This window comes from Apiospora aurea (genome assembly GCF_038362705.1).
Source record: "Apiospora aurea strain CBS 24483 chromosome Unknown utg000005l_segment0_segment0, whole genome shotgun sequence".
NCBI lineage: Eukaryota > Fungi > Ascomycota > Sordariomycetes > Amphisphaeriales > Apiosporaceae > Apiospora > Apiospora aurea.
The window spans coordinates 6,422,103-6,446,799 of NW_027117392.1; the positions used below are offsets into that span (position 1 = coordinate 6,422,103).

General features: G+C 56.0%; 9 protein-coding genes across 9 annotated transcripts; 5 read left to right on the top strand and 4 right to left on the bottom strand.

Moving 5' to 3' along the window:
- Positions 1-880: 880 nt before the first annotated feature.
- Positions 881-2,485, top strand: PG986_008480 (P-loop containing nucleoside triphosphate hydrolase protein; the record flags this gene model as incomplete). The annotated part of the gene is made up of 2 exons (XM_066844702.1): positions 881-1,708; positions 1,790-2,485. The coding sequence occupies 2 exons, from the start codon at positions 881-883 to the stop codon at positions 2,483-2,485; spliced, it is 1,524 nt and encodes a 507-aa protein (XP_066700814.1).
- Positions 2,486-2,620: 135 nt separating this feature from the next.
- PG986_008481 (uncharacterized protein) lies at positions 2,621-4,468 on the bottom strand (the record flags this gene model as incomplete). Its single annotated transcript, XM_066844703.1, has 2 exons — positions 2,621-4,281; positions 4,345-4,468. The coding sequence occupies 2 exons, from the start codon at positions 4,466-4,468 to the stop codon at positions 2,621-2,623; spliced, it is 1,785 nt and encodes a 594-aa protein (XP_066700815.1).
- Positions 4,469-5,601: 1,133 nt separating this feature from the next.
- On the top strand, positions 5,602-7,407 carry PG986_008482 (uncharacterized protein; the record flags this gene model as incomplete). Its single annotated transcript, XM_066844704.1, has 2 exons — positions 5,602-7,033; positions 7,136-7,407. 2 exons carry the CDS (start codon positions 5,602-5,604, stop codon positions 7,405-7,407), a joined length of 1,704 nt encoding a protein of 567 aa, XP_066700816.1.
- A 433-nt stretch (positions 7,408-7,840) lies between these two features.
- Positions 7,841-8,365, bottom strand: PG986_008483 (uncharacterized protein; the record flags this gene model as incomplete). The annotated part of the gene is made up of 3 exons (XM_066844705.1): positions 7,841-8,059; positions 8,109-8,326; positions 8,347-8,365. The coding sequence occupies 3 exons, from the start codon at positions 8,363-8,365 to the stop codon at positions 7,841-7,843; spliced, it is 456 nt and encodes a 151-aa protein (XP_066700817.1).
- A 980-nt stretch (positions 8,366-9,345) lies between these two features.
- On the bottom strand, positions 9,346-11,130 carry PG986_008484 (amino acid permease; the record flags this gene model as incomplete). Its single annotated transcript, XM_066844706.1, has 4 exons — positions 9,346-10,119; positions 10,176-10,576; positions 10,659-10,976; positions 11,028-11,130. 4 exons carry the CDS (start codon positions 11,128-11,130, stop codon positions 9,346-9,348), a joined length of 1,596 nt encoding a protein of 531 aa, XP_066700818.1.
- Positions 11,131-16,222: 5,092 nt separating this feature from the next.
- PG986_008485 (uncharacterized protein) lies at positions 16,223-17,819 on the top strand (the record flags this gene model as incomplete). Its single annotated transcript, XM_066844707.1, has 2 exons — positions 16,223-17,151; positions 17,315-17,819. 2 exons carry the CDS (start codon positions 16,223-16,225, stop codon positions 17,817-17,819), a joined length of 1,434 nt encoding a protein of 477 aa, XP_066700819.1.
- Positions 17,820-18,658: 839 nt separating this feature from the next.
- PG986_008486 (uncharacterized protein) lies at positions 18,659-20,154 on the top strand (the record flags this gene model as incomplete). Its single annotated transcript, XM_066844708.1, has 6 exons — positions 18,659-19,017; positions 19,096-19,192; positions 19,295-19,425; positions 19,481-19,549; positions 19,614-20,017; positions 20,108-20,154. 6 exons carry the CDS (start codon positions 18,659-18,661, stop codon positions 20,152-20,154), a joined length of 1,107 nt encoding a protein of 368 aa, XP_066700820.1.
- Positions 20,155-20,674: 520 nt separating this feature from the next.
- On the bottom strand, positions 20,675-21,607 carry PG986_008487 (uncharacterized protein; the record flags this gene model as incomplete). Its single annotated transcript, XM_066844709.1, has 1 exon — positions 20,675-21,607. The coding sequence occupies one exon, from the start codon at positions 21,605-21,607 to the stop codon at positions 20,675-20,677; it is 933 nt and encodes a 310-aa protein (XP_066700821.1).
- A 753-nt stretch (positions 21,608-22,360) lies between these two features.
- Positions 22,361-24,670, top strand: PG986_008488 (uncharacterized protein; the record flags this gene model as incomplete). The annotated part of the gene is made up of 6 exons (XM_066844710.1): positions 22,361-22,394; positions 22,472-22,813; positions 22,886-23,175; positions 23,388-23,513; positions 23,570-24,021; positions 24,538-24,670. The coding sequence occupies 6 exons, from the start codon at positions 22,361-22,363 to the stop codon at positions 24,668-24,670; spliced, it is 1,377 nt and encodes a 458-aa protein (XP_066700822.1).
- Positions 24,671-24,697: the final 27 nt, after the last annotated feature.

The window sequence follows — 24,697 nt, forward strand, 5'->3', positions numbered from 1 at the left end:
TCTCGCCTCGCTACCAGTGGCAGCTGGTCCAACCACAAGGGAAGGTGGGGGACAACAGTTGTGTGTTGTTGCGTAGGGTAGGAGAGGGCAGGCCAACAATCCCCAATAGCAGGCAGTTTTGTCAACGGTGGTCAAGTGGTTATTAAGTGCGTGGTTCACATCCCCAATGGTGCTTTCTTAGGGTCCTCCGAAGTCTTACCACCATCTCGAACGGCAGGTGTGTTCAACTGCTTAGGTCCCTCCTTGGCCACCAACATTTTTTTCTCCCTTTTGACCCGAGGCAACAGCTCCCGTGAAATGCCCTCTGTAGGTAGATACATGCACGCTGTGTGTGTGTGTGCCTTTCCCACTTACACTTGTGTCCAGAGGCGGCCTCCTGCAACGGGCATCCTTCTGGAACACCGGACTTGATAATGTCGGGGATAGGAACTAATGGAACTGCCTGCCCATTTGTCACGCACTGGGGCACACTCACCAGATCAATTGCCGTCTACCATTTGATTATTTATCTATCAATGCCAGCCATCCCGGTTCGTTGGAAGGCATCGCGGTTCAAGTCCTGCTGCGCATCAAGCTGTGTGAGGTCCAATCAATTGATGTAGTGAGCTGCCTCTTGCTAAGTAGCCAACCAATCGCCCAACGTCGTACCAGACCAGTGCTGGTCGCGGCCCCATTCGTGGTACAACAGGGCGTAAGGATTGGTGGCGCAGCACTCGCTTGCTGACCCCCGCACTCGCTGACGGCTGGGCGTACTGGGGAAAACATGGGGACCTGTTAGGCAACAGAGTCCGTTTCTTTCAACATCTGGGAATTGTTCTATTCAGAATTCCCATCCTGAAATCCACGCTCGCGATTGATTGATTCCGCTGCGATTGCTACGATGGCGCCCAGGAGAGCAGCAGTAGCATCACCCGCAGCTCACCCTTCACCAGGTGACAGCACGACCAAAGAGTTCTTCGAGCACACCAATGCGCCGCGGGTCAACACCGACGCCTTCATCTCCAGATCCCTGAGGGAGAACTACCCCAACCTCGAGCTCGTCGTCACCCCCGCCTACAGCTGCGAGCTCCTAGCCTACGCCAGTGCCGGCTTCGCGAGCTATGAGCCCATTGAAGAGGATGCCGGCCGCGGCGACAAGAAGCTGCCGTCGTCCCTGCAGTGGGACATTTACCTGCCGCCCGCGCGCCGCCTCGATGGTGCTCTGGGTGGCCTCGGCGAGCAGGTCCTGTTCGGCAAGTATCTGTACAAATGGCGCGGCCAGGACTTCCTGGTCTACCTGATCGACGGCCGCGACGGCGTGTCGGCGTACCCGACCGTGCGCAACTACTACATCCTGACGCCGAGCAGGGAGAAGGCGCAGCAGCTGCTGCTCGAGGCGGGAAGATGGGGCTCCGACCTGCACGAGGAGATCTGGGTGTACGACCAGGGCACGTGGCGGAAGAACCGGGAGCTGTACGCGAGCATCCAGAAGGCGTCATGGGACCAGGTGATTCTGGATGCCGACATGAAGCAGGCGCTCATCGACGACCACGTCTCCTTCTTTGAGAGTCGCGACACCTATGCCAAGCTCCAAGTCCCTTGGAAGCGCGGCATCATCTACCACGGTCCGCCTGGTAATGGCAAGACTGTTTCGATCAAGGCGACTATGCACATGCTGTACGACATGGAAGTTCCCGTGCCTACTCTCTACGTGCGGTCACTAGCTTCTGTAAGTGGGTGTCAGTTCCTAATGAGTAATTCAACACTTAAAAAAATACAAACCGCTGACGTGATCTCTCACGAATAACAGTACGCCGGCCCCGAATACTCCATCAAACAGATCTTCGGCAAAGCCCGCGAGTTCGCGCCCTGCTACCTCGTCTTCGAAGACCTGGACTCGCTCATCGGCGACGGCGTGCGGAGCTACTTCCTGAACGAGGTCGACGGCCTCAAGAACAACGACGGCATCTTCATGGTCGGCAGCACCAACCACCTCGACCGCCTGGACCCGGGCATCGCGAAGCGGCCCTCGCGTTTTGATAGGAAGTACCACTTCCCGGACCCGGACCGGGCGCAGCGCGTCGCGTACTGCAAGTTCTGGCAGGGCAAGCTGAAGGATAATGAGGAGATTGAGTTCCCGGATCGGCTGTGCGGGGCGATTGCGGGGATCACGGACAAGTTCAGCTTCGCGTACATTCAGGAGGCGTTCGTGGCGGCGCTGCTGGCGATTGCACAGAAGGGGAAGAAGGAGAAGCGAGCGCCGCCCTCGTTGTCTAACGGTGGAGATGGGGTCATGGCTACTACTACCCAGGAGCTCGAGGACGACTGGGTTGGTGTTGTAGGCAGCAGCGACGGAAAGGGCAGAGACGGCGACGACGACGAGTTGGAGGACCTGGTTTTATGGGTCGAGATCAAGAAGCAGATCAAGATCCTGCGGGAGGGGATGGAGGACAAGGAACGACAGACCCTGGCTCTATATGATGAGGCATGTCAGAGATACTTGTGATAAAGAACCGTATCTAGAGGCGGCTTTGAGATAGACGTGTATTATTAGTAGGTAGATGCAGGTGGCACGGAATACGGTACTCTAGCTGATTGAATTGACTGGCCATTTGAGTTAACCTTCGATGTTTGGAACTGATCAAGCTGTTTTGTTTTGCATAGTGGCGGCCAGTGCAACCAGAGCTGCCCCGACCCCGGACCCGTCCTTGGCCATCCCAATTCGCAGGCGCTTTTCGTGCCGGGGTCCCAGCACATCTCGCACTGCTTCGCGCATGTTTTGCTCGAATGTAGGATAGAACTCGATCAGAGAGCCGTCCACTCCTACCTCGACAATGCCGTCTTCCTCTTCGTCTGCCAGTGGTGTTGTTGTTATTGCTGGACTGATTGGCTCTTCAGGCGTTACGACTGCAGGGGCTCCAGACTTCTTCTTAGCGGCCATGGCGGGTCTCAGAAGCCACCCCAGGCCTAAACTCCGCACTACCCCGTAGACAAACGCCCTGAAGCGTCGGCACATGGCCCCAAACCCACTACTGCAGCCTCTACTGCTTGGGCTTGAGCTTGGCGCCTTCGCCTTTATCAACTTTTGCTCGACCCTGACTTTGTCTGTCTTCGAAAGAAGAGATGACGCTGCCGAAGGCGAGTGACTTGGCCGCTTTTGATTGCACTGCACAATGATGGCGGCAAGTGCCACACCTGCCAGGCGAGCAGCCCGGCGCGCAATGGCTTTTGAGATCACCTGGATTGCACGGGCATCGTCCGCCGAAACATTGTCCGCTCTGAGGGCTTCGGCTATGTGCGCAATGGATTGAGAGTGGTCGTCGCTGCCATCACCCGCAATGTCCGACAACAGAGAGCTCTCGATCCCGTCTCTCCGAAACACCGGCGATGCGGGGTCTAGTGTCATGCTAAACAGCTTTTCGTCGGCCAAGCGCACGACGATCAGCCTCAGCAGCTCTCCCAGATACAGCCCCGATATCCGTTTCTCCGTCATCTCTTGCCGCGGATGGGGCGAAGCCGCGTCGAGGAGGTCGTCGTATTCTGTGGACGGCAGCAAGCCGTCCTGGCCGTCGCCGAAGCAGCCCCATTCCGTGTTGATGACCATCACGTCTTGCGGTTGGCGGGTCTGGAAATCGGCACGGCCGTGCAGCCTCTTGACGTTCTCGAGCCTCTCCACGTAGGCGGCGTTGGAGCCCGTGCCGAAAATGGCCCCTATGGTCGTCATTTTGCTGGCCGAGGTCCTGTCTTGAGAGGACGCGTAGGCCCGAGTGAGCAAAGTGCCCACGCTGTCGTTGGCCAGGGCGACCACGAGGACGGGAACCTCGAGCTCGTCCAAGCCCTCCTGCAGCATTTCGCAGGGATCACGGCCAATTGCCTCGGGTATGTCCCATCCCTTGTCCCAGAGCATCACGCTGCCTTTGGCCAACGAATGCTGCTCGTAGGTGAAGCTGAAGGTGAAGCCCAACTTTCGAAAGTCTTCCCGCCGCGGATGGGGCAAATCTGCACTAGAATCCCCATTGTGTATGTCGGCCTCTGGGTGTCCCTCCAAGAAATCTCGGATCTTCTCTGCGATGAAGCGGAAGAGCGGCTTGTAGCTTGGGTTGACCGTGAGCGGGCGAGGGATCGGGTATTTCGTCTGCACGAGCGAGTAGGTGCCATCGCCGTGCAATTCGACGGAGCAAACTCGGCAATTGGTTCCTCCCAGATCGACGGCCAGAAAGACACCCCTTTCCCGTCCGGTCGGAATCGCCCTTACGTACGATGGGATTTGGCTGAGGCTGTTTTCATGCCCCAATGCATTTCCTATCGAATCGCTCGTTTGTAAGCAACGAACCCTCCAACAAGCCGGGTCCAACGGCGACTTACTCATGTGCTCCACGAAGTGCGCCGTCACCTTGCGCGCATCATGGCTACCAAAGTCGAACTCTCGGGCAATCTGTTCCGCCCGGATAAGCAAGCCTAATGGAGACCTGGCATTGCTGGGCGACATCACACTCGAAGTGTCCTAAGCTGTCTAGCGTTCGATCTGCACGGAAAAGGAAAGGGCGCGACGACCAACTGCCCCGAAGAATGAACAGATAAAACGACGATACATGAGCCCCCAACGACTTCATGGGATATATGAAAAGAACCCGACATGGTAAAAAGCAATCTGCAAAAGCTAGCAAACATCTATGCTGATCCGCAGGTATTCTGCAATGCCCGGTGTTTCGCTGATTTTCTTCAGCATCCGACCGGGTAGGTGGAGTTGCTTTCACTGTTGGCGAGTCTGCACCCCATACGCTGACCATACCCGGCGATTTAACCGACAATGCCCGGATGGTCGAGAACCCCCGTCCCCTCGACTCACAATGCAGCGGGCTAGCATCCTGGCACGGCTCGTACGTAAACGAAATATAAACGGACTGCATTTGCCAGGAAGACGCACGATAATCTGCACACAATTGTGGTAACCGACTCCACCGGTCCGATAGCGACAACCCCACCACCCGTTACCCCAGGGGGTAGGTCGCCAGCCACTATCACGCACCCCTGTAAGCACGCCCGCCGCCTGTCGGAGTCGGATGGGAAGCGCTCATGGGGTCCTCGCCTGACTCTTGGGCCAGGCTGTATGTGTGCGACAATGCAGTCCGCATTTGACTTCGGTCAGCAATCTCGGACCTGATCCCACTCAGTCAACACCTTCAATACAACGGCCTTTACTGTGAGCACATGGAATCCAACACCCATTGCCATCGTCAGTGGGGTCTTCGTCCGAACTGTGCTACGTCAATACCTGAACTCTGCTGAGTCGGACATCTGCCTGCCACCTATCCTCCCACGTGGGGCAGCCTTTCACATCTCACGCCTAGACTGCCGTCGCTGTCATCATCTTCGGCATTGCGCACCGGGCCCCGGCTCCAAGATGACGAACAACATGTCTCCGGGCAGTGTACATCCCGGGCCGAGCAGTTATGCGGAGGAGTCGCGGTCGGAGGAGTCTACCGAGCCGAAAGCCCGCAAGGCATGCAGTCAGTAAACCTAGCCCTCCCTGTTCCCCTGATCTGATGCGTCTTATGTCACGTGCTGTGTGTGTGTGCTCATCATCAAGCGTTCCCAACAGTCAATTGTCGGAGACAGAAGATGAAGTGCCGCATAGACAACGGGAGCACCTGTCGGCGATGTCACCGGTCCGGCGTCCCCTGCATATTCGTGCCCCGGGCCAACGCCGCCGGGCTCCCCATCAATCTGGGCGTCCTGGATCCGTCCCAGGCGGAGGTCAACAAGACGCTCATGCGCCGGCTCAAGATGATTGAGGACTACCTGGGCTTCAGCGCGCCCGAAGACAGCTGCTTGGAGCCGGCCTCGTCGAGCGGGCAGATGGAAGAGGATGAGCTAGAGACGCCCGAAGATCACGCGCTGAGTGCGCTATGGATGGCCGCTGCGGCGTTGGAAAAGGTCTGCCCGCCGTCAATTGGCGGTGGCATCATCTGGCAGAGGAACATGATCAAGCAGCTCTGGCTGCGGTTCCACGAGACGATGCCGTGTCTGCACTTCCTTCCCAGCAAGCAGACCTTCTCGTCGCCGCGGCCCGTCCTGCTCGCGTCGATTCTGTACTGCTCGAGCGCGCGCGGGACGCCCGAGGTGGCGGAGCTGGCACCCCACTACTTTGCGGTCCTGTGCAACGCCATCGCGCAGCTCAGCATCCCCAACAGCGAGATCGGGCGGCCGCCGGACCGCTCCGACGAAGCCGAGGAGTGGGCTTTTCAAACCGTGCTGGGCATCATCCTGGCGGGCCTCATGACCGAGGCCTACGTGCGCGAGACGGGCATCTGGATCTCGGTCGCGTACCGCCTGATCCTGGAGCACTGCCCGCCCCACGTGGACGAGCGGTCGCGGGAGTGGCGCCGCCTCTTCAGCGGCTGCCAGATCGTCGACCTCGAGCACGCGTCGCTGCATCTGTCCTGTCCCATCATCCCGATCGAGGCGCCCCTGCCGACGCTCCGGATGTCGCCCCGGGATCAGCTCTACCGCCTCTCGCGCATGATGCACACGGGGCTCGCGCACTTCACGGGGCGCGGGCTGCCGACTATCTGGTCCTGCTTTACGGGCGAGAATCCGCCCGAGGCGACGATCAGCGCGGCGTGCCCGTTTAGCGCGGTGGATGCCGCGGTGATCCGGGACTGGGCGCGCCAGCTGGACGAGTGGCTGGTCGACTTCAGCAGCAACAACAATATCAACAACAACGGCTCCGGCGGCAGCACCCATGAATCCTCCTCCTCGGTGGCGGCGACAGCGGCGGCCATGTCGGAGCAGGACCGGACCCTGGTCTTCCGGCAGTACGTGCTGCACCGGCTCGTGGTGCTGTCCATCTACCACCCGGCGCGCGGGTGCAACCTGTACTCGAACAGCATCACGCCCAACGAGCAGTTCGAGCTGCTGCTGTCGGCGCGCGCGACGCTGCGGCTGCACCTGAACGACAAGTCCATCTGGTCCAACTGGGACTTCGTCATGATCACTTGGGCGGCGCTGATTGTGCTGCAGGCGGTCGAGGGCGGGGCGGGGGAGTTGGATGGTAAGGCTATCTACCTACCTTTTATTCTATCGCATCCCCATACCAATGGAAACAAACGTAGAATTGACGCTGAATGCTTACCGACACGCCGGCACGTAACAGACTTGAGGAATATCCGCATCCACCTGGAAATGCTCCGCCGCACCCACGAGCCCCGCCCGAGCCTCCGCGACCGGCTCGTCACGAAGCTGGAGCAGAGCCTCGAGACGGTCCAGACGCCGAGCCCGACAGCGCTGCGCGACCCGGCCATGCTGGCGGCGTCGGGCAGCCCCTCGTTCGACTACTCGTGGCAGATCTTTGACCAGGCCAGCTTGCAGCAGGTGACGTATCCGGGCTGGCCGTTGGGGACGGGGTTGCAGGGGGCGTTGCAGTGAACAGACCAAGACGGGGATATGGGCTTCGCATTTTCATGGTAGGTAATTAACTGCATACGGATGGGATGCGGGTTGCTGTTACGATGTTGGTTTGAAGGAAAGTCGTGCCCACTTGGGGCAGCGGCGTAACTCAGCTAGCAACGCTTCTTCGTCTCTGGCGCCATGGCCATTACTGAGTCGGAGGTCGGCGCCTGGGGCAGCATGACCAGGGGTGTATTCCGTGGTCGACTGGGCAGTTCCTAGCTGCTGATGTCCCTCTGCTTACCCAACGTGGCCTTGTCGAGGCCTCTGATGTTGGGCCAACTGCGATGAATGCACCAGTAGGACTACGGTTGGGCTCTGACTCGAGGAAAGATCTGGACCCTCAACTCGGGCCCGCGTCCTTGTTGAGCGCGTCTGCACCCCGGCAGTCAGCGCCATATTGAGCACATGGTCAACGTCGCGTCCGATGAGCAATTGGAGCATTGGTTCGCATCATGGCGCACACCATTGTCTTGACTCGCGTCAGGCGCGACCGGTAATTTCTTGAGGCGATCTGTTCCTTGATGGTCCACGCTCCTGAGCCAAAGATGGATGCTGCCGTGAGTCTTGGTATCCAGCTCAGCGCGTACGCCACAATCTCGGGCATCCGCCTCTTCCGGGAGAGGACTTCCTACTGTACAGGATGTGAGTTGGTTCTGAGAAGACATATACCGACATACCATTTGGGCCAGTGTCGGTGCATCGGCTTTTGTCCGAGTGGTGTGCTCAATAACGTGGTGTGCTTCTGGGGTACGCACGTTCAGCACACGAGAAGGTGGGAGCTGCTTCCACGAAAGAGTGGCGAGAGGCTTTGCTGTTAGCTCAGTGTTCGAGAGGATCTTGGTTAAAGTAGTTGTGGTGTTTTGGCTGATGGTGATGAAGGGGAGGGCCTTGCCGACTATATATTCGCAAATGTACCATGAGGCGACCGGCGCATCGTTGCGGGGTGCTATGCCTCTTGATAGGGTTGGGGTTCAGGGTTTTCACGAACTTGAATGCTGACGGCTGCCCTTCTTGGGAAATGGGGCGTTGATGACGATGTATGAAGAAACGTTAGGTTTCGGTAACGAGCAAGGTCTATACGATTTCACGATTGATAAAGGACTGGGTCTTTGCATAATGACACTGCGTGATTAAGTAGTGCATTTTTCCGGTTTCGTGGCCGGAAGGTCGACCGCTAGGTAGGTGGGAGGCCCGGCCCGTATGGAGCACTCATCTCGGTCATGGCAGACGGCCGATGGTGGGTTGTCGCAAATGCACATAGCGACCCCAGCCTGCCATACGGACCGGGGTACTTATTGGCTTTGGAGAAGCGATACCCGGCCAAGGCTGCTGCGCGCTGGAATGGACGGGGGAGTATGGAGTATGTATGCGAAGCTTCGCCGGGCTTGTCCGTGCCGGCCAATATCGCCGGACTGGGGGGCCGTGGGGGGGGTTGTTTGACTGGGGGTCATGGAGCCGACGGAAGATGGGACCCCCACCCACCATCTAGACTCCGGGCTTTTGAAAAGCTTGTTCTGCATCCAGAAGGAATAGATAGAAAGTGGGCGAACTGGTTCCGGTTGAGGGTCGTACGACGTGGGATGCGGGAGGGAGGGCTGGCTGGGATGGTGAAGAGAGAGGATCGCGGAGAAAGCAGAACGTCGTAATGAGTGGGTGTGTGTTTACTGTGTGTGCGTTTTGATGGATGGTCTACGGGCGCATGGTGTTTGGAGTTGGCCCAGTGTATGTGGATCTTGTCACTTTGGGATTCTTTCACTTCAAGATTCGCAGAGGTTGGTTATAACAAGTTGCATATCCGAATGATGGGGGATCATTGCGAGAGGGGCCGCTAAGTAAAGGATACCACCATCTATCAAATATATAATACCGAGAGGAAATTGAATGGTTCGCTAGTCTACGTTCCAATCCCTTCACTCAGTGCTCCTTATGCGTCGAGATCTTCCTCTTGTAATCCCCCCTCGCGACGAACCACCAGACCAGAATGACAAACGGCAGCGCCCCGACTACGACGCAGGTATAGTTCATGCTCTCCGCCGCGACGGGCATGGAGTACGGAAAGCTGAAGAAGACGATGGCGAACAGCAGCCAGCCGACGGTGACCCCGTTGACGACCCAGCCCCAGAAGTCGCCCATGTGGAAGTGGCCCCGGTGCATGTGCCGCCGCCCCGTCAGCATGTTGGTGCCGATGGGGATCAGGTAGGCCACGTTGTTGATGGTGACGGCGGCGCCGAGCATGCTGTTGAAGGCCGTGGTGCTGCCGAGGTACAGGCAGCCGAGCGCGGCGACGCAGGCCGCGACGGCGAGCTGCGCGTTGAGCGGGACGCCGAAGCGCGGGGAGACGCGGGCGATGAGCCGGGAAAAGGGCACGGCGTCGTCGCGCGCAAAGGCCCAGAGGACCCGGCTCGTGGACAGCTGCGAGGAGACGACGCAGGGGCCCAGGGCGACGAAGAGGATGAAGGTGAGGCCGAAGGCGCCGCCGCTGGACTGGGTCACCTGGCGGAAGAGCTCGGCGAGGGGGAGGCCCGTCGGGGTCGAGGCGAGGGCGGCGTAGTCTTGGACGCTGAACATGAGGGCGATGAGGTAGGTGAGGCCGGTGCAGAAGGCGATGGTGAGGGTGATGGCGATGGCGAGGGGGGGCGTTGCGGGAGGGCTGTTGGTAGGGTTAGCATCAAATTCTCGTGTCGCCGCCTCAGGACGCGGATGGAAAAGGGGTCGGAGAGGGTCAATTGAAGGAAAATGCTTACGTTTGGCATCTCCTCGGTGATGTGCGTGACGCCGTCCAGTCCGCCCAAACTGTAAAGCGGATTCACGAGTCCCGTAATGAAGCAGATGACCTGGTTCTCCCAGCCCGTGTTGTTGACCCACGTCCGGAAGACGAACTCGGGGCTCTGGTGCGTGGGCGCGCAGGCGACGACGGTGACGAGCACGGCGAGCCAGCCGAGCTGCAGGTAGAAGAGCGAGAACCGGTTCAGGGCCGGGATGAGGCGGTTGCCGAACATGACGACGCCGGCCGTCGCCAGGTTGAGGGCCTGGTAGATGATGAAGGTCTGCCACGTCTGCAGCTCCAGGTCGGCGTGGTAGAGCGCGATGAGGGCCGCGAGGGTCTGCGCGTAGATCAGGTTCGTCGAGGCCGTCGTGAAGATCCCTAGGCAGTGCAAGTGTAAGTTTAGCCCAGACATCAATCATTGCGCTCGGGGCTCTCAGGGGGAGGGGTTCAAAATACGTACAGCCGAAGCAGGTGAACCAGCCCGTGACGAAGCTGAGGAAGGCCATCATCTTCTTGGGCGCCACGGCGGCGATCCAGTGGTACATGCCGCCCTCGGTCGGGTAGCTCGAGACGAACTCGCCCAGGGAGGCGCCGAGGAACATTTGCAGGAACGTGACGAGGATGAAGCCGTAGATGATGGCGCCGGGGCCGCCGGCGTTGATCTCGGTCACGATGCCCAGGCCGAGGCCGGTCCAGGAGATGGTGGTCGTGGAGGCGAGGCCGATGAGGGAGACGATGGTGAAGTGGCGCTTCAGCTCCTGGGTGTGGCCTGCGGTTCCTGTGTAAGCTTGCGATGTTGTTAAAAGTGTTTATGGGCATGTTGGCCTACCCATCTGCGCCAAGCGCAGCTCGTCGGCGTTCATGTGTTGCTTCTCGACCGAAGCGGTCGTGTCGACGACCCCGCCGGTTTTGCTGGGGGTGCTGTCGCCCATAGTTGTAACAAGACAGTATGATCAATTGCTTTCGTCAAAAGGGAGTTGCGACGACGAATTGACCCAATAGTAGCAACGAAGGTAAGAAAGAAACCAATTCCTCCGCCAAGATGAGAAAAACAACATGTTGCCGGCATCATGCGATATTCATATGCCTTTGCCCATCCCATTATCTCGGTTCCTGGCTCGTATTATCTGTCGGACGCTGTCAATCAAGTCCCGATAGCGCTATGTGCCGCAACCCCCTCCCTAGCGTTGCGGAGTTGCAGGGCGATCAAAACCAGGCACGCCCGCAAGGCACGCCAGCAAGGCACGCCACCCAGCTTCCCGTCTGGGCGAGCTGCAGCGTCGCTTTTTCCCAGGGGCCTTGGTGACAGCTGCATGTACGTATTGAAGAAATGAAACCCTGATCAATGCTGCAAAACAGAGCACTGCCATATACTCCGTAATCAAGAGGGTAATGCCCAAGATGCGTCTGGCAGATGGATATGGCTACCCCGTATTGCCATTGCACGAGCCGTGAGATCAAGTCTCCGATGCTCCCCAATCGTGCGTCGCGCTGGGGAAAGCGAACAGACTTGGAAGCTTGGGGAAGGGCCCCAACTTTGGGCGATCGGGGAACAGGCCGAACTGGGCTTGCTGCTGCTATCGTCGGCCCGCTGCCCGGGCTTGGCCGGGTCTTTGGACAAGCTTTCAGCTACTGTTGCAACTACATCAACGTAGTGCGCTTGGCAATACCTGGAGATCCTGGTGGTTGTCGCTCAAGACATTAAAAAGTAACATCTTCAGAAAAGGATAAAAATCAAGATGTTGTGAATGATTATACCCGGCAGAACTGCAAGAAGAAAGTTTTTGTGTTGCACTAGCCGCGAATCGAACGCGGGGCCCATCGATGGCAACGATGGATTTTACCACTAAACCACTAGTGCTATTGCTTGCCGAGGAACTCGTATGCTAAAACCTGCGGCTATTAGGCTCTATAGTGGTAGCATGACTATATGCTAATTCTTCCCTTTCAACGACAAGGCTGCTGATCTACGGAGTAGAACCTGTCACAATTGACTTATGGGGCCATTCCACCACCGCCACCTGTCGACCTCCTCGAGGCCCTTTCGTGCTAGATCGTAGCGGCCCAGGGCTATCAGCCGTTGGTAACTCATGCGGATCATCCAGGTCGGATCTGGGCTCGCTTGGTAAGATGCAACCCCTACTGGCTGCCCCCCTCTGATTGACCCCTCCTGATTTCAGATGATTCTAGAGCCCCTGAGCAATAACAATAGTATATAAAGGGGTTAAATCTTACTCGTTTCCTAATTAAAGTAGATCAATCTTTTCCTCTTTTTTTCCTCTTTTTATCACTACCAATATAACTAAAAAAGCTCGTATTACGCAGGCGGTCCAGGCCGTGTTAGCCGGTAGAAATATTAACCGTACGGCTAAAGACTATAACGTTAATAAGGGTATCCTTTATAACCGACTCAGGGGTTAACCTTCGAAAAAAAGAAGTATAAAGCCCTTTAATTCTTTACCCCTGCCGAAAAGACTTTTTTAATTAAATAAGCCCTTTTCTAAGCTAGCCTAAACTACGCACTAATATACCGGCTATTTCGTATATACGCTTAACGCATTCTCTTTATAAAAAAGGTCGATCACTTTATCGGTAAACGATAAGTGCACCGTTTTTTAAAACGTTATTCGGCCTTTAAGACCGTGCGTGCCAAAGCGATAAATTTCCGGCGCCTCGCATATATATTAAACGAGGCTATGCGAGGGTTTTTTAATTAACTTAATAGTATTATTATTAACAGTATACCCTTTCGATTTAAATTTAACGCCGATAAAATAAGAATTACGATAATGATAAAAAAGGGTATTATAATAATCGGCTTTACCGCCTATTAAAGTTTAATACAGAACGACTCGGCTAATCGCGAGTAAATAACTATTTTAAAATATATTAGTACTATTAATAATATCTTGCCGCTTTTAATTATATTTAAAAGCTAATCGGTCTAGTAATAATGGTTCCCTTAAAAGGAGGATAAAATTAATTACGAGTATAAGGATTAAGCCTTTAAAGCGTTATTAAAAGGATAGATTTTTAATCTTATAACCTTAAAATAGCTAAAAAAGATTTTTATCCTTTTAACTAAGCCTAATAACTTTAATTAATAAAGGCTCCTAATTCTAAATAGATATAAAAGTTATATCGATAATAACTTTATATTAGCGGCGTTAAAGGCTAAGGTGTAACTCTTTTATTTACTATTACACAGCTCTTATATACTTTAGCCTTTAAATATTAACTGTTTTAAAGTCTTAAAAAAGAGGTTTCGAAGAGAGCTCGACCTAATATACGCCGTTATTAATAATAGCTACGTTAAAAAAGGGGATTTCTTTTAAGCTTAAACTAAAGCACGTAAAATAGCCTTTACCTTTAAAGTCATCGCTGGTGGATAAGTAACAATTAGTATTTATTCCCTTAATATTAATAAGCCGATAAATAACAGGCTCCGTCGTACTAATATGGTGCGAGCTATCGATAAAGCTATCGCCGCCGAGGATACGCGCCAGCTAACTGAACCGAAGGCTGGAAGGATCGAGACGCCGAAAAATAGCCGGCAGGTTAAAAATTTAAGGGCTGCGATACTTAGTATAAAGATTACCACCGGTAATTTAATTAAAAGGTTACTATAGAAAAAGCTCGGTAAAAGTGTTAATAATTTAACGGCTCGAATCGGCCGATTAAAGTAGGAAAAAGCCGGTCTAGAGGTAGATTTAAAAAAAACAAAAGCTTAAAAAAAAGGAAGGTTAATAAGGACCTTAATAAGGGCTTTATTTATATAGTAAACATTAGGGAGGTTTAAGAGGATGTTAAAAAAGGAAGGCTAAAGAAAAAGCCGAAAAAAGGCGCCGGTAAAGTAGTAGAAATTAATGCAAATCGAGCTAGTGATAAGGGTAACTCTATTATAATGCGCACGAGCCGAAACAAACCTTAAAATGCAGTATGTGTTACTTAATTAACCTATCTATTGCTGTTATTATTAATTTTTACATCTATTTTAGGGGGGTCAGTGAAGGGGGGGGCAGCCAGTAGGGGTTGCATCTTATCTCCATGCGTGGTGGAACCACTCCAACTCGTCAGGGCTAAGAACGCGGCATATGTGCCAGTAGACGGCGCGGTTGTTCCAAACTGGTGGGGTCATGTTGCTTGAGTCGATTGAGGCTTGTTTCTTGGGGCGTGTTTGGGGGTAGGCGGTAGGTGAAGGGACTGCGATGAAAAGAGTCCGCGTTGCGTAGATATATAACAATCAATCATGGAGTATTCCGTATTGTGTGGGGTGTGGAAAGGAGAAAGACACAGGAAACAGGCCAAGACGACTTTCGTCTGATTTATAGTAATTTGGGCCTAGACAAAACATTGTGGGTGGACTCATCTCCAAACAGGACTTCAGGGGCAAGCAACCGCTTCCAGAGATGCAAAGAGACTGAGGGACACGTATTGGCTCTCGATGACACCGAGCGAAGCAAACATGGAAACGTTCCTGGCCAGAACGTATGTTTTGGGGAAACCGATTTGCCAATTCCATGGCGAAATTGATTCGGTCTGGAGTGTACCAGTATCATGAATTGCCCACTGCCCAACTTATTGGCCGCGCGTGTAGCTGAGCACAGTGAGATAGAGTAGTATGCGTCTTCGGGGATAACGACTGTTACAAGTTAAATAGATAGCTGTTGATTGATCCAAGCTGCCTTTCCGAATATGCTCTCTTTACCTCCGCATGGGATCGTTCGCGGTCTTGGGTTGCAGGATACCCTTCTGGCTTTGCCCATCTCCATGAGAGTTTCCACCAGGCTCAGCGTGCGTTTAGCGGCAGTTGTTCCCCTCGGCCTGCACCGTAACATCGTTAAACGTATTCAAGCCGTACAAGGTGTCTGGGAGCCGGATGGCTCGTTTCCTCTTCTGCTTCCTCTCTAAGCGGCCAAATGTCACCAAGTCGTCCGCGTTTTCGCTCCGCTCCCGAGCAGCCCCTCTGCTATTGGCCGAGCCGCCGCTTATGCCCAGCAGTTTAGGGGATACGTAAAGGACGAACTTCCAGAGACTTGGGAGCGTAGCGCAAATAATCATCAAGTTAGCCTCGACGACACTACGTTGGCTTGTGTCAGCCGACCCCGGGTAAAAGGGGGGAGAGGGAGAGAGAGAGAGAGTGATGGTACAGTGCTATGGCTGGAAATCAAGATGGGATTGAAGACCACTTTGCGAAAGGGCGAAACATCAAACCATCTGTGAACGTAAGAAAGGAATAGGCAGAGGCAGAAGCTTATAGTTGCCGCACCAAAGGATCAAGAAGATGTGTATAACCTAATGCAGCATTCATCGCAAACCAGCAGCCCAGGATCTCTCCGAGATCCCTCGGCCAGGCATGGAATCTTGATTTTGATCCCAGGTATCACCCAACAAATCTTTCCATATGCTCCAGCGCATCATCCCTTTGGTAGTCTGGTCGCTGCGTGGTAAAATAGCGGTAAGACCAGCCCCGGACCCGGAGATCCTCCCTTACCTTCCAGTAGGGCCACTTCTTCCCGTTACGGCTACAGGCTTGAATTAACATGAGTTACAAGGCAGATGTTGTGAGTGGGGGTGGATGCAGTATTACTACATCCTTTTCAGATATGCTGTTTGGCGACAGGGTAGCAGGGCTGCTGTTGGTTGTTAGTCTCATTTCACCAGTTAATCGATCGGCAGAATTCGCAACCAACTAGATTGCTGTGCCGCATACATCATGCGAGACCGGGTATTGAGACCAAGAAAGCGGGGGCACCAGCTCATAGCCAAGGAGACGGAGTTGCTTTCCGCGGCCAAGGGATAGCCCTACTCCCCATGTGCATGCAGCTGCATATGCATGGTGGCAAGGCCAGGATAGGGCAGGACCGAGGCCTTTCCATTTCCTGGTTCATCTATGAGTTGCCAATCCCCAATACAACATTGAATCGTACCCAACTGAACTGCACCTGTCTATTACACCACTGTCCCGGGAGTCACACTTTGAGCCTATACCATCCATTTACCGCTAGAGCACCAATCGAGGAAATGTCTCTGCGGGTTGCGTCCGAGTCCGTGGTGTCAGAACTAGTGAGGGACGGTCTCCAGGAGATCCTAAGCCCTGCCGGCTCGACCCGATACCACCAGCGCGTATCGAGCTACTTCTCCCTCACGGCCCAAAAGAAGCCCTTCTGCTTCATCCACCCCAAGACGACGGGACAGGTGACCCAGATCCTCCAAACCCTCCTGGCGAACCCCGACGCCCGCTTCGCCATCCGCAGCGGCGGCCACGTCATGTGGGGCGCCAGCAACATCGACGACGGCATTTGCATCGACCTCGGCCTCCACATGAACAAGACCTCCGTCGACAAGGAGAAGCGCATTGTCTCGATCCAGCCCGGCGCCCGCTGGTGCGACGTCTACAAGTCCCTCGAACCCCACGGAATCGCTGTCGCCGGCGGGCGGTCCGGCGGCGTCGGCGTCGCGGGTCTGCTGACGGGCGGCGGCATCTCCTGGTACATCCCGCGCGTCGGCTTCTGCGGCGACCAGCTTGTCAACGTCGAGGTGGTGCTCGCCGACGGACGCATCGTCAACGCCAACGCGGACGAGAACGCGGACCTGTTTCGCGCGCTCAAGGGCGCGAGCGCGGGCAACTTCGGCATCGTCACCCGGTTTGACGTGCGCGCGCTACCCAACGACGGACTCTGGGCGGGCATGCTGCTGAGCGAGGCGACGCCGGAGCGCAGCGCCGACCATGTCGCGGCGATGAAGGGGTTCACCGACGACTCGGAGCGGTTCCCGGACAGCTCGTACATTGTGCTGTGGAACTACGAGCCGAGCCGGTTCAAAGATATCGTCATTACCACGTTCCTGGCCAACACCAAGGGAGTCGAGAACCCGCCGGAGTTGACGCAGTTGTGCGATATCCCGACCATGGCCCGGGATTTGAAGCAGACGAACCTGCACGGCTTTGCGCTGTCGATGGACCAGCCTATGGGAATGCAATAAGTCAGCCTATGTTTCTTATCTATCCCACTATGCTTCCGCCTGGCAAACTCGTCGTGACCAACTCCCCATTGAACCCTCTCCCCCAAACCCCCAGGGCATGAAACGACGGCTCACACCAGGGGGTTCTCACAGCAACTACTGGCACACCACCACCTTCCTCAACGACGAGCGCATCATGTCCAAAGCCGTCTCGCTGCACGCCGCCGCCGTGGCCAAGATGCAAGCCGCCAGCCAGACGGGCCGCTTCAGCTCCCTGTGCCTGTTCCAGTCCCTGCCGCACTGCTACGGCCGGCTCGGCGACGAGCGCGGCGGCAACGTCATGAGGCTGGACCGGGCGCTGCGGGGGCGCAACGCCGTCATGCTGCTGCTGTCCGTCAACGTCGGGGGCGAGGAGGACGAGAAGGTTTGCGGTGTAGGGCTGGCGGCGGCGCGGGAGGTCTTGGAGGGGGTCGAGGCGTTTGCGCGGGAGGTGGACGGGTTCGTGGACTGGACTTATCTCAACTATGCGGATCGGGTGCAGGAGCCGCTAAGGACGCTGCGGGATCCGGAGGCGGTTATGAGGACGGCGGTGAAGTATGACCCCACGGGTGTGTTTCAAACGAGGGCGCCCGGCGGTTTTAAGATCTCCGAGGCGTAAGCGGGTGAGTTATGGAGACATGCCGATGGCGTCTCTGGGGCGGCCTGCTTGTCCGCGTAAGGTGTTCAGAAGACAGCAGATATCGTAGGTGAACTAGTCAACTTCAACTTTCAGGCCCTCCTTGCGATCTAGTGAGTGCCAAGGTAATCTTAGGCACACCTGCAATGCCACATGATGGGGCAACTACGTGGGTACTGATGCTGACCAAGGAAGTGCTCATCATCCAATTCTATTTTATTTTGATGAGAGTGGAAGATGAGCTGCCGCTCATCAAGGATAGAGTTTTGTGATAGGCTATTGCTTGGCCCTCTCAATCTTCAAAAGCGTAGAAAGCAGTAGGTAAGATCTACGCTATCCAACTTATAGGAAGGTGACACAGCGAGAATATGGGGCGGCTGGCTTCCAGAACGTCGGCATGAAGAAAACAAGCTTAGATTCGTGGCTCAGATGCTGCACGTTGTCAGTTTCCATATCTCCGAGTGTCGTTGTGTGGCCCCTTCTCCAACAGGGACCCGGATGCGCTGAGTGTAAGTTAATATGGATAAATGCGTACATCGGCCCTTCTCTTCAATCGCCACGTGCCGGCAATTCAGCCCGCATGCTGTGGCAGCCCGGCAGATGTTATATCGAGGGCCTGGCGCTATGACGGGCAGTAACATTTCTCCTCGTGCTTTGTTTAAAAACCCCCAGGACCCAGCCCAAGAACCTGGTGCATATTCCCCCTCGTGTTGATCGGCAAACCCAGACCAGCTCTCGTCAACCGCTTCCGGGAAACTTCACCCACAGGCATACACTTACAGCTGGGATAGAAAACCATTCCCTCTAGGCTATCAACCACGATGCATTGGACCTCCCTCCTCGCCCTCGCAGCCGGCCTCGCCGACGCCGCCCCCTCGGCCGAGCTCGAGGCGCGCCAGTTCGGCGGCCAGCGCACGACGATGCTGCGGTTCGGGTGCGCGCAGGTCGTCATCGACCGGCTGGACCCGCTCGTGAACCCGGGCACGATCCCGAGCCCGCACGTGCACCAGATCGTCGGCGGCAACGGCTTCAACGCGTCCATGACGACCGGCGACGTCTCCGGCACCGCCACGTGCACCACCTGCGCCTTCTCCGAGGACTTTAGCAACTACTGGACCGCCAACTTGTACTTCAAGGCGCGGAACGGGACGTACAAGCGGGTGCCGCAGCTTGGGGCGGCGTAAGTCTCTTGCATTTCTTCTGTTTTTTAATATATCGGCCGCAGTATATGCTGACTCTTACATGTCGGGGAATGTAGGCTGCAGTTTGGTGACCAGTACAGCACCAAGATTGGTGGCGGTGTTCTCGTCTACTACGTCTCGGCCGCACCCGGCCAGATCACTGCTTTCAAGCCTGTAAGTTGTTTCTAACTCTCTGTTGAACCCAAACGCAGAGGAAGGTCTTGGCTCGTGGAATACGACAGCTAAACTGACGAATTGGGTTTGACTCGATATTAGGGTTTCCGTATGCTTGTCGGAGACGTGAACAAGCGCACTGCAGCCGGCAGCAACAAGATGCAGAACTGCTACCGCTGCTACACGGGACCCAACTTTGGTGGTGACTTCGCAGCCCCATGCGCCGATGGCCGGTAAGTGGTAACAAACCTTGTGAGAAGATTCAAAAGCTAACGTGACCCTGAATAGTCTCGACACCGCTGCCCTGCCCACCCAGCCATGCAAAGGCGGTATCCGCTCCAACATCTTGTTCCCCACGTAAGCCTGCCCATCTACCTCAAAATCATCCACAGACACAAGTACTGACACTGCACCACCCCAGCTGCTGGGACGGCAAGAACCTCGACAGCCCCAACCACCAAGACCACGTCGCCTACCCGACCTCGGGCCCCGCCAACTTCCTGAGCCTGGGCGGCGCGTGTCCCTCGACGCACCCCGTGCGTATCCCGCAGCTCATGTACGAGGTCGTCTGGGACACGACGGCCTTCAACAACAAGGCCGAGTGGCCGGCGGACGGGTCGCAGCCGTTCTACTTCAGCCAGGGCGACAACACGGGCTACGGCCAGCACGCCGACTACGTCTTCGGCTGGAAGGACGACTCGCTGCAAAAGGCCATGGACACGGCCGGCTGCATGGGCGCCCGCTGCGGCTCGCTCAAGACGCAGGCGATTGATGCGGGGAAGAAGTGCTCGGTCAAGCCGCTCGTGGATGAGGACCATGATGGATGTAAGTTGCCCTGCCCTCTCCGATTTCCCCTGTCGCTTTTACCTCTTCCATCGCGATATCCCCGTCTTGCTAATGCCGGTGGCGCCGTAGGGATCACGGAGCTTCCTGGTATGGAGATGCGACGCGTGGAGGCCTAAACATGAGGACAACTTGCCCATTCTCAGGGGCTCCTTGGACGTTTGCTTAAAGCGTGGGCATGTCGACGCTGCTGCTGGCGTTATGCCGATATTGCTTTTTCGTTTTAGAGAGTAGCGAGTGCAATTGACGGACCACTTTTGGCCTTGTTTTGTCGATCCATCACGAAGTACAGGCAAATCCTTGGCCTTAACTCCAAAGCCGGAAGTCTCAAGTTTTCTAGATCCTATCCACGTTTTCGCGTACTATATGTGGTGGCACGACCCGAGGCCCGAGCAGGTCAATTAGGAGGGGAGAGGCGACGGATGGATGGTCTATTATTAAGGGGCCTGCGTCACGGTAGTGAGCTCGGGGGGAGAGATTCTCTCTGCTAAGCAAGTTTCTGCGTGAGGTTTAGATAGCAACTATGTTTTTGACTTCCCATTTGTGAGAAACGGAGTCGTCCCATCTTGAAGAGTTCTCACATTAAACCTGTGCAGCTAAGCGTTTCCTCATGCAATTCCTACGATAACAAAAGAAAACTTACTCGACGTTCGCCAGAGTCTCCATCAGCTGCTCCCTATCCCTCGCCAAAGCCCCCTCGACCAACGTGAACGGAATGCCGAACCTCGCCTGCACCTCGGCCGCCGCCGCGCCCTTGTCGCCAAAGTCGTGGACGTTGGCCAGCAGGTGAAACAGCTGCCCGAACACGGCGGCGCCCATGCCCTGCAGCTCCGCGTACGAGGCGCGCTTGACGGCCCTCACGCCCGACTTGCCGCTGACCCGGTTCAGGATGCCGGCCAGCTCGTGGCAGAGATCGATCTCCTGGCTCGCGAACTTGCTGGATTCAGAAGGCCCGGCCAGGAGGGCGGCGGCGACGTACTTGCCGATGTCGCTGGCGTCGGTGAAGGGCACTTTGCTGCCGGGCGCTAGCAGATCGTCGAGCTCGCCGTGGCTGGCGAGGCGCGGGAAGTTCTCGAGGTGGCGCGCGGTGCAGAGGTCGTAGTGGATGACGGCGGGCCGGAGGATGGTGTAGGACGCGAACCCCGCGGCGCGGACGAGCTGCTCGACGCAGTGCTTGGAGGCGTAGTACGCGTCGAGGCGGATCTGCTTCGTCGCGTCCGAGTCCCGCACCGCCTCGATCTCGGTGCCGATGGTGGAGGAGCTGACGACGGTCTCAAGGCCGGCCTTCTTGGAGGCCGCGAGGGCGGATTCGGCTTGCTGCGCCTCCAGGCCGGGCGGGTAGGGGACCGTGTTCAGGAAGACGCCCTGGCAGCCCTGGGCCGCGGCGTAGATGTCGTCGAAGTTGCGGCTCTCGCCTTGGAAGAGGGTGACGCCGGGGTGCCGAAGGATGGCGGGGAGTTCCTCGTTGAGGTCGCGGACGACGGCGTGGACTTTGGCGCCGGCGGCGAGGAGGTGGGTGATGGCCCAGCCGCTTTGGCCGCCGGTGGCTTGAGTAATGAGGTACGTAGGCATGTTGGAGATGTAGTTGGTTGTGTTGGAAGTTGATGATGTGCTATTGTGGGCAACAGACGCAAATTACCTATACAAGATAGAAGGTGTTTGAGAGCGGGACTTGGTCTGTCGTATGCTGTGGTGATGAACTCCTTTTCACCATGCTGGACCCGAACACTGGCCATTATATACACAACTCGTGCCCGCATCGCACTAACACTTCAGCATGCCGGCATATTCTTCGATTGATTGTTAATCAATTGCTGAATCATATATGGAGAGTCTTTCTCGTAGCCGGCGTGGTGTTGCATCTCGGCGTGCGATGAGCACAGTCAATCGCGTTGCGACTCTTGAAGGGACATCATTGGGCGCCCCCTATGCGTGTCCTACAGTGCGTAAAGGGGGTTTTAGTCTCGAAGAAAGTTGCTTCTGGTGGGTCTTCACAACGGTTAACTATGGACACCTGCATGTCAGACGGCCACGACAAATAAATGCTTACTAAAAAAGTCTTGGGGCTAGATATCCTTTGGCTGATGCGTTAACTCGAAATAGTCTAGAGGCTGCGGTCTCGTTTTGTCAGCAGCCCCATCACTGGCAACTTTGCCCGACCTCTTCGGCCCCGGGTATTGCCCGAGCTCAACTAGCCTGACGCGTGGTAATCATCAACTTCCGTCAGGATCAGGAAGCGGGCTACTTTACCGCCAACCGCCAACCGCATTCGTGCTTTCCCCCGCAACGACACATTACCATTTCCTAGACGATCCCGCGCCCATAATGAAAGCCCGGAAGAGTTGCTGGACCTGCAAAGGTGAGCTGATGGGCCGCGGTCGTAAAGGCCGTAAAGGCCCGTACCCCGGAGATTGTGCTAACTCCGCCCCTCGCTAGCCCGAAAGCTCCAGTGCGACGGGCGTCAGCCTACCTGCGAGAGACGCACTCGATCTCAGAGAGCATGCCAAGGCTATGAAGTGCGGTTATCATGGCCCAGGGATAACGACAAGAAGCGCGCCATTGTGGGAAAGGATGTGGTTCCGTCTGCCAAGCACCACTGGTTAAAGGGGTCTGCCGAGCGCTTCTTCATCAACACTACTTGGCAGGATATCGAGCAGTACCATCGCTTGTCTCTCCGAGGGCAAGCATTTCAGCAAGTTCATGCTTCTACTCCTTGTTTTTCAGACTTGTGGGAGCACCCAAAACACCAGGCCAGCCACTTAGAGCTCATTCGTCACTGTAAGTTGGCCCTTGCATAAGTACTTAAAGTCACACTGCTATCCAAGGAAAGGATAACTGACCTTGGAACAGTCTACGACTCAGCGTACTGCGCCATTGTGTCTTTCGACGCGACTACTCCGGTGATCCGGGACTCGCTGGTCAGGTTGGCTCTGGCACAAAAGTCAGCATCAGGGCTGGCATTATTTTATGCGCTGCTTGCCTTCTCCTCACTCCACCGCCTTGGGCTGCAGGAGCAAGCAGTGCAGCTGAAGATATCCTCATTGCACTACCTGTCTGTCGCGGTCAAAGATGAGGCACTCATGTCCGCCGAACCCACTGCCCAGCATGTGGCTGCATCCATGTTTCTAGGGTGTTTCGAGGTGAGTTTATCACCGACACGAGAACTTCTCTTTCAGCCACCAGTAACTCCGAAGCTTCATGCTTAACCATAACCTTATACAACTAGATCCTGCTACCGTCGGAGAGTTCAGGGGAGTGGCTGTGGCACGTCTGGGGCGCCATGGACATGATCCGAGCATCGCAGCTTAGCCGCCAAAGCACTTTTGGCTATCTGCTCGACTGGGTGTACTAGCACGAAGCACTCTCCCGTTTCGCCGTGCGTCATTGGCGTCACAAGTCGCTGGTGCTGGAGGCACCGGACCCGGAGAAATCTGAGAGCATGGATTTGAAGTATACGCCCCTGACCAAACATCGACCTGTGTGTCTGCTACCTCTTTCTATTATTTAAAGTATGCACTAACTCGTCTATCGGAGGCACCGCCTTGCCCAAATCCCACCTTTGGTATCCTGAGCCTGCTGTCCGAGATATGCCGCGCTCTCCTTGACCCACGAGACCCCCAAAGCCATCACCCGGCCTACATCGACCGCGTCAAGACCTACGAGACCCAACTAGCAGAAACCACGCCCACCGCCCTCTCCAACCCCACAACCGCCCCCAAAGCCGCCGCCGGCACCGAACTCTACCACCTCGCGACCCGCATCTACCTCGCCCGCGCCACCCAGAGCCCCCACGAATCCCCCGCGAGCCTCGACTCCCTCACGCGCGCCGTCTTCGCGGGCACCGTCGTGACCTGCCGCAGCTGCGAGCACTTCTTCCCGCTCTTCATCCTCGCCTGCGAGGCCCGGCGCGACGAGGACCGCGCCGCGGTCTTGAGCCTGATCGAGCGGACGGGCCGCAACTCGCCGCGCGGGGTCAGGAGCGTCGGGTTCGTGAGGGACGCGGTGCGGGGGTTTGGGTGTTGCGGGATTTGCATGCGGAGGGGGTGGTGGTGATGGACTATGTGGGGGTAGTGAGTGCGGTTATCAGTGCGAGCAACAGTATCCCGTCTTTTGTTTGATGGGAGTGGTTCGTGGTATATTCGACTCGGCCTGGCTCCAGTTGCCGGTCCAAAGCGCGGGCTACTTGTCGGGCGTCTCCCGCGAAGCAGTCGGATGGACGCGAATGCGACTTTTGCTTGGGAATAGCCCCCAAGGCCTCGAAGCATGCCATTTGCGGCATGACGATTTTTCCAAACTCCGCGAACAACAGATAACTAAGCAGACCCTATAAGCGCGCGCAGTTGGAATGGATGAGTGTCAACGGGCCTCCTGGGTTGGTCCCTTAGCAAGTGACAGTGTCGACCATGATATGGTATTCGCTCGGTATCCCACACAGCGCTGGCGCTCTAAGCTGAACACCGACCCTGAGAAGCATCGACCTGTCTTACTTACTCAGATTCAAGTATACTAGCAAATGAAAGACCCATGAAGCCAGAAAGCAAGCAAATATGGCAAAAAGACAAAAAGAAGAGCTGTTGCACTAGCCGCGAATCGAACGCGGGGCCCATCGATGGCAACGATGGATTTTACCACTAAACCACTAGTGCTTTTGGGCGTCTGACA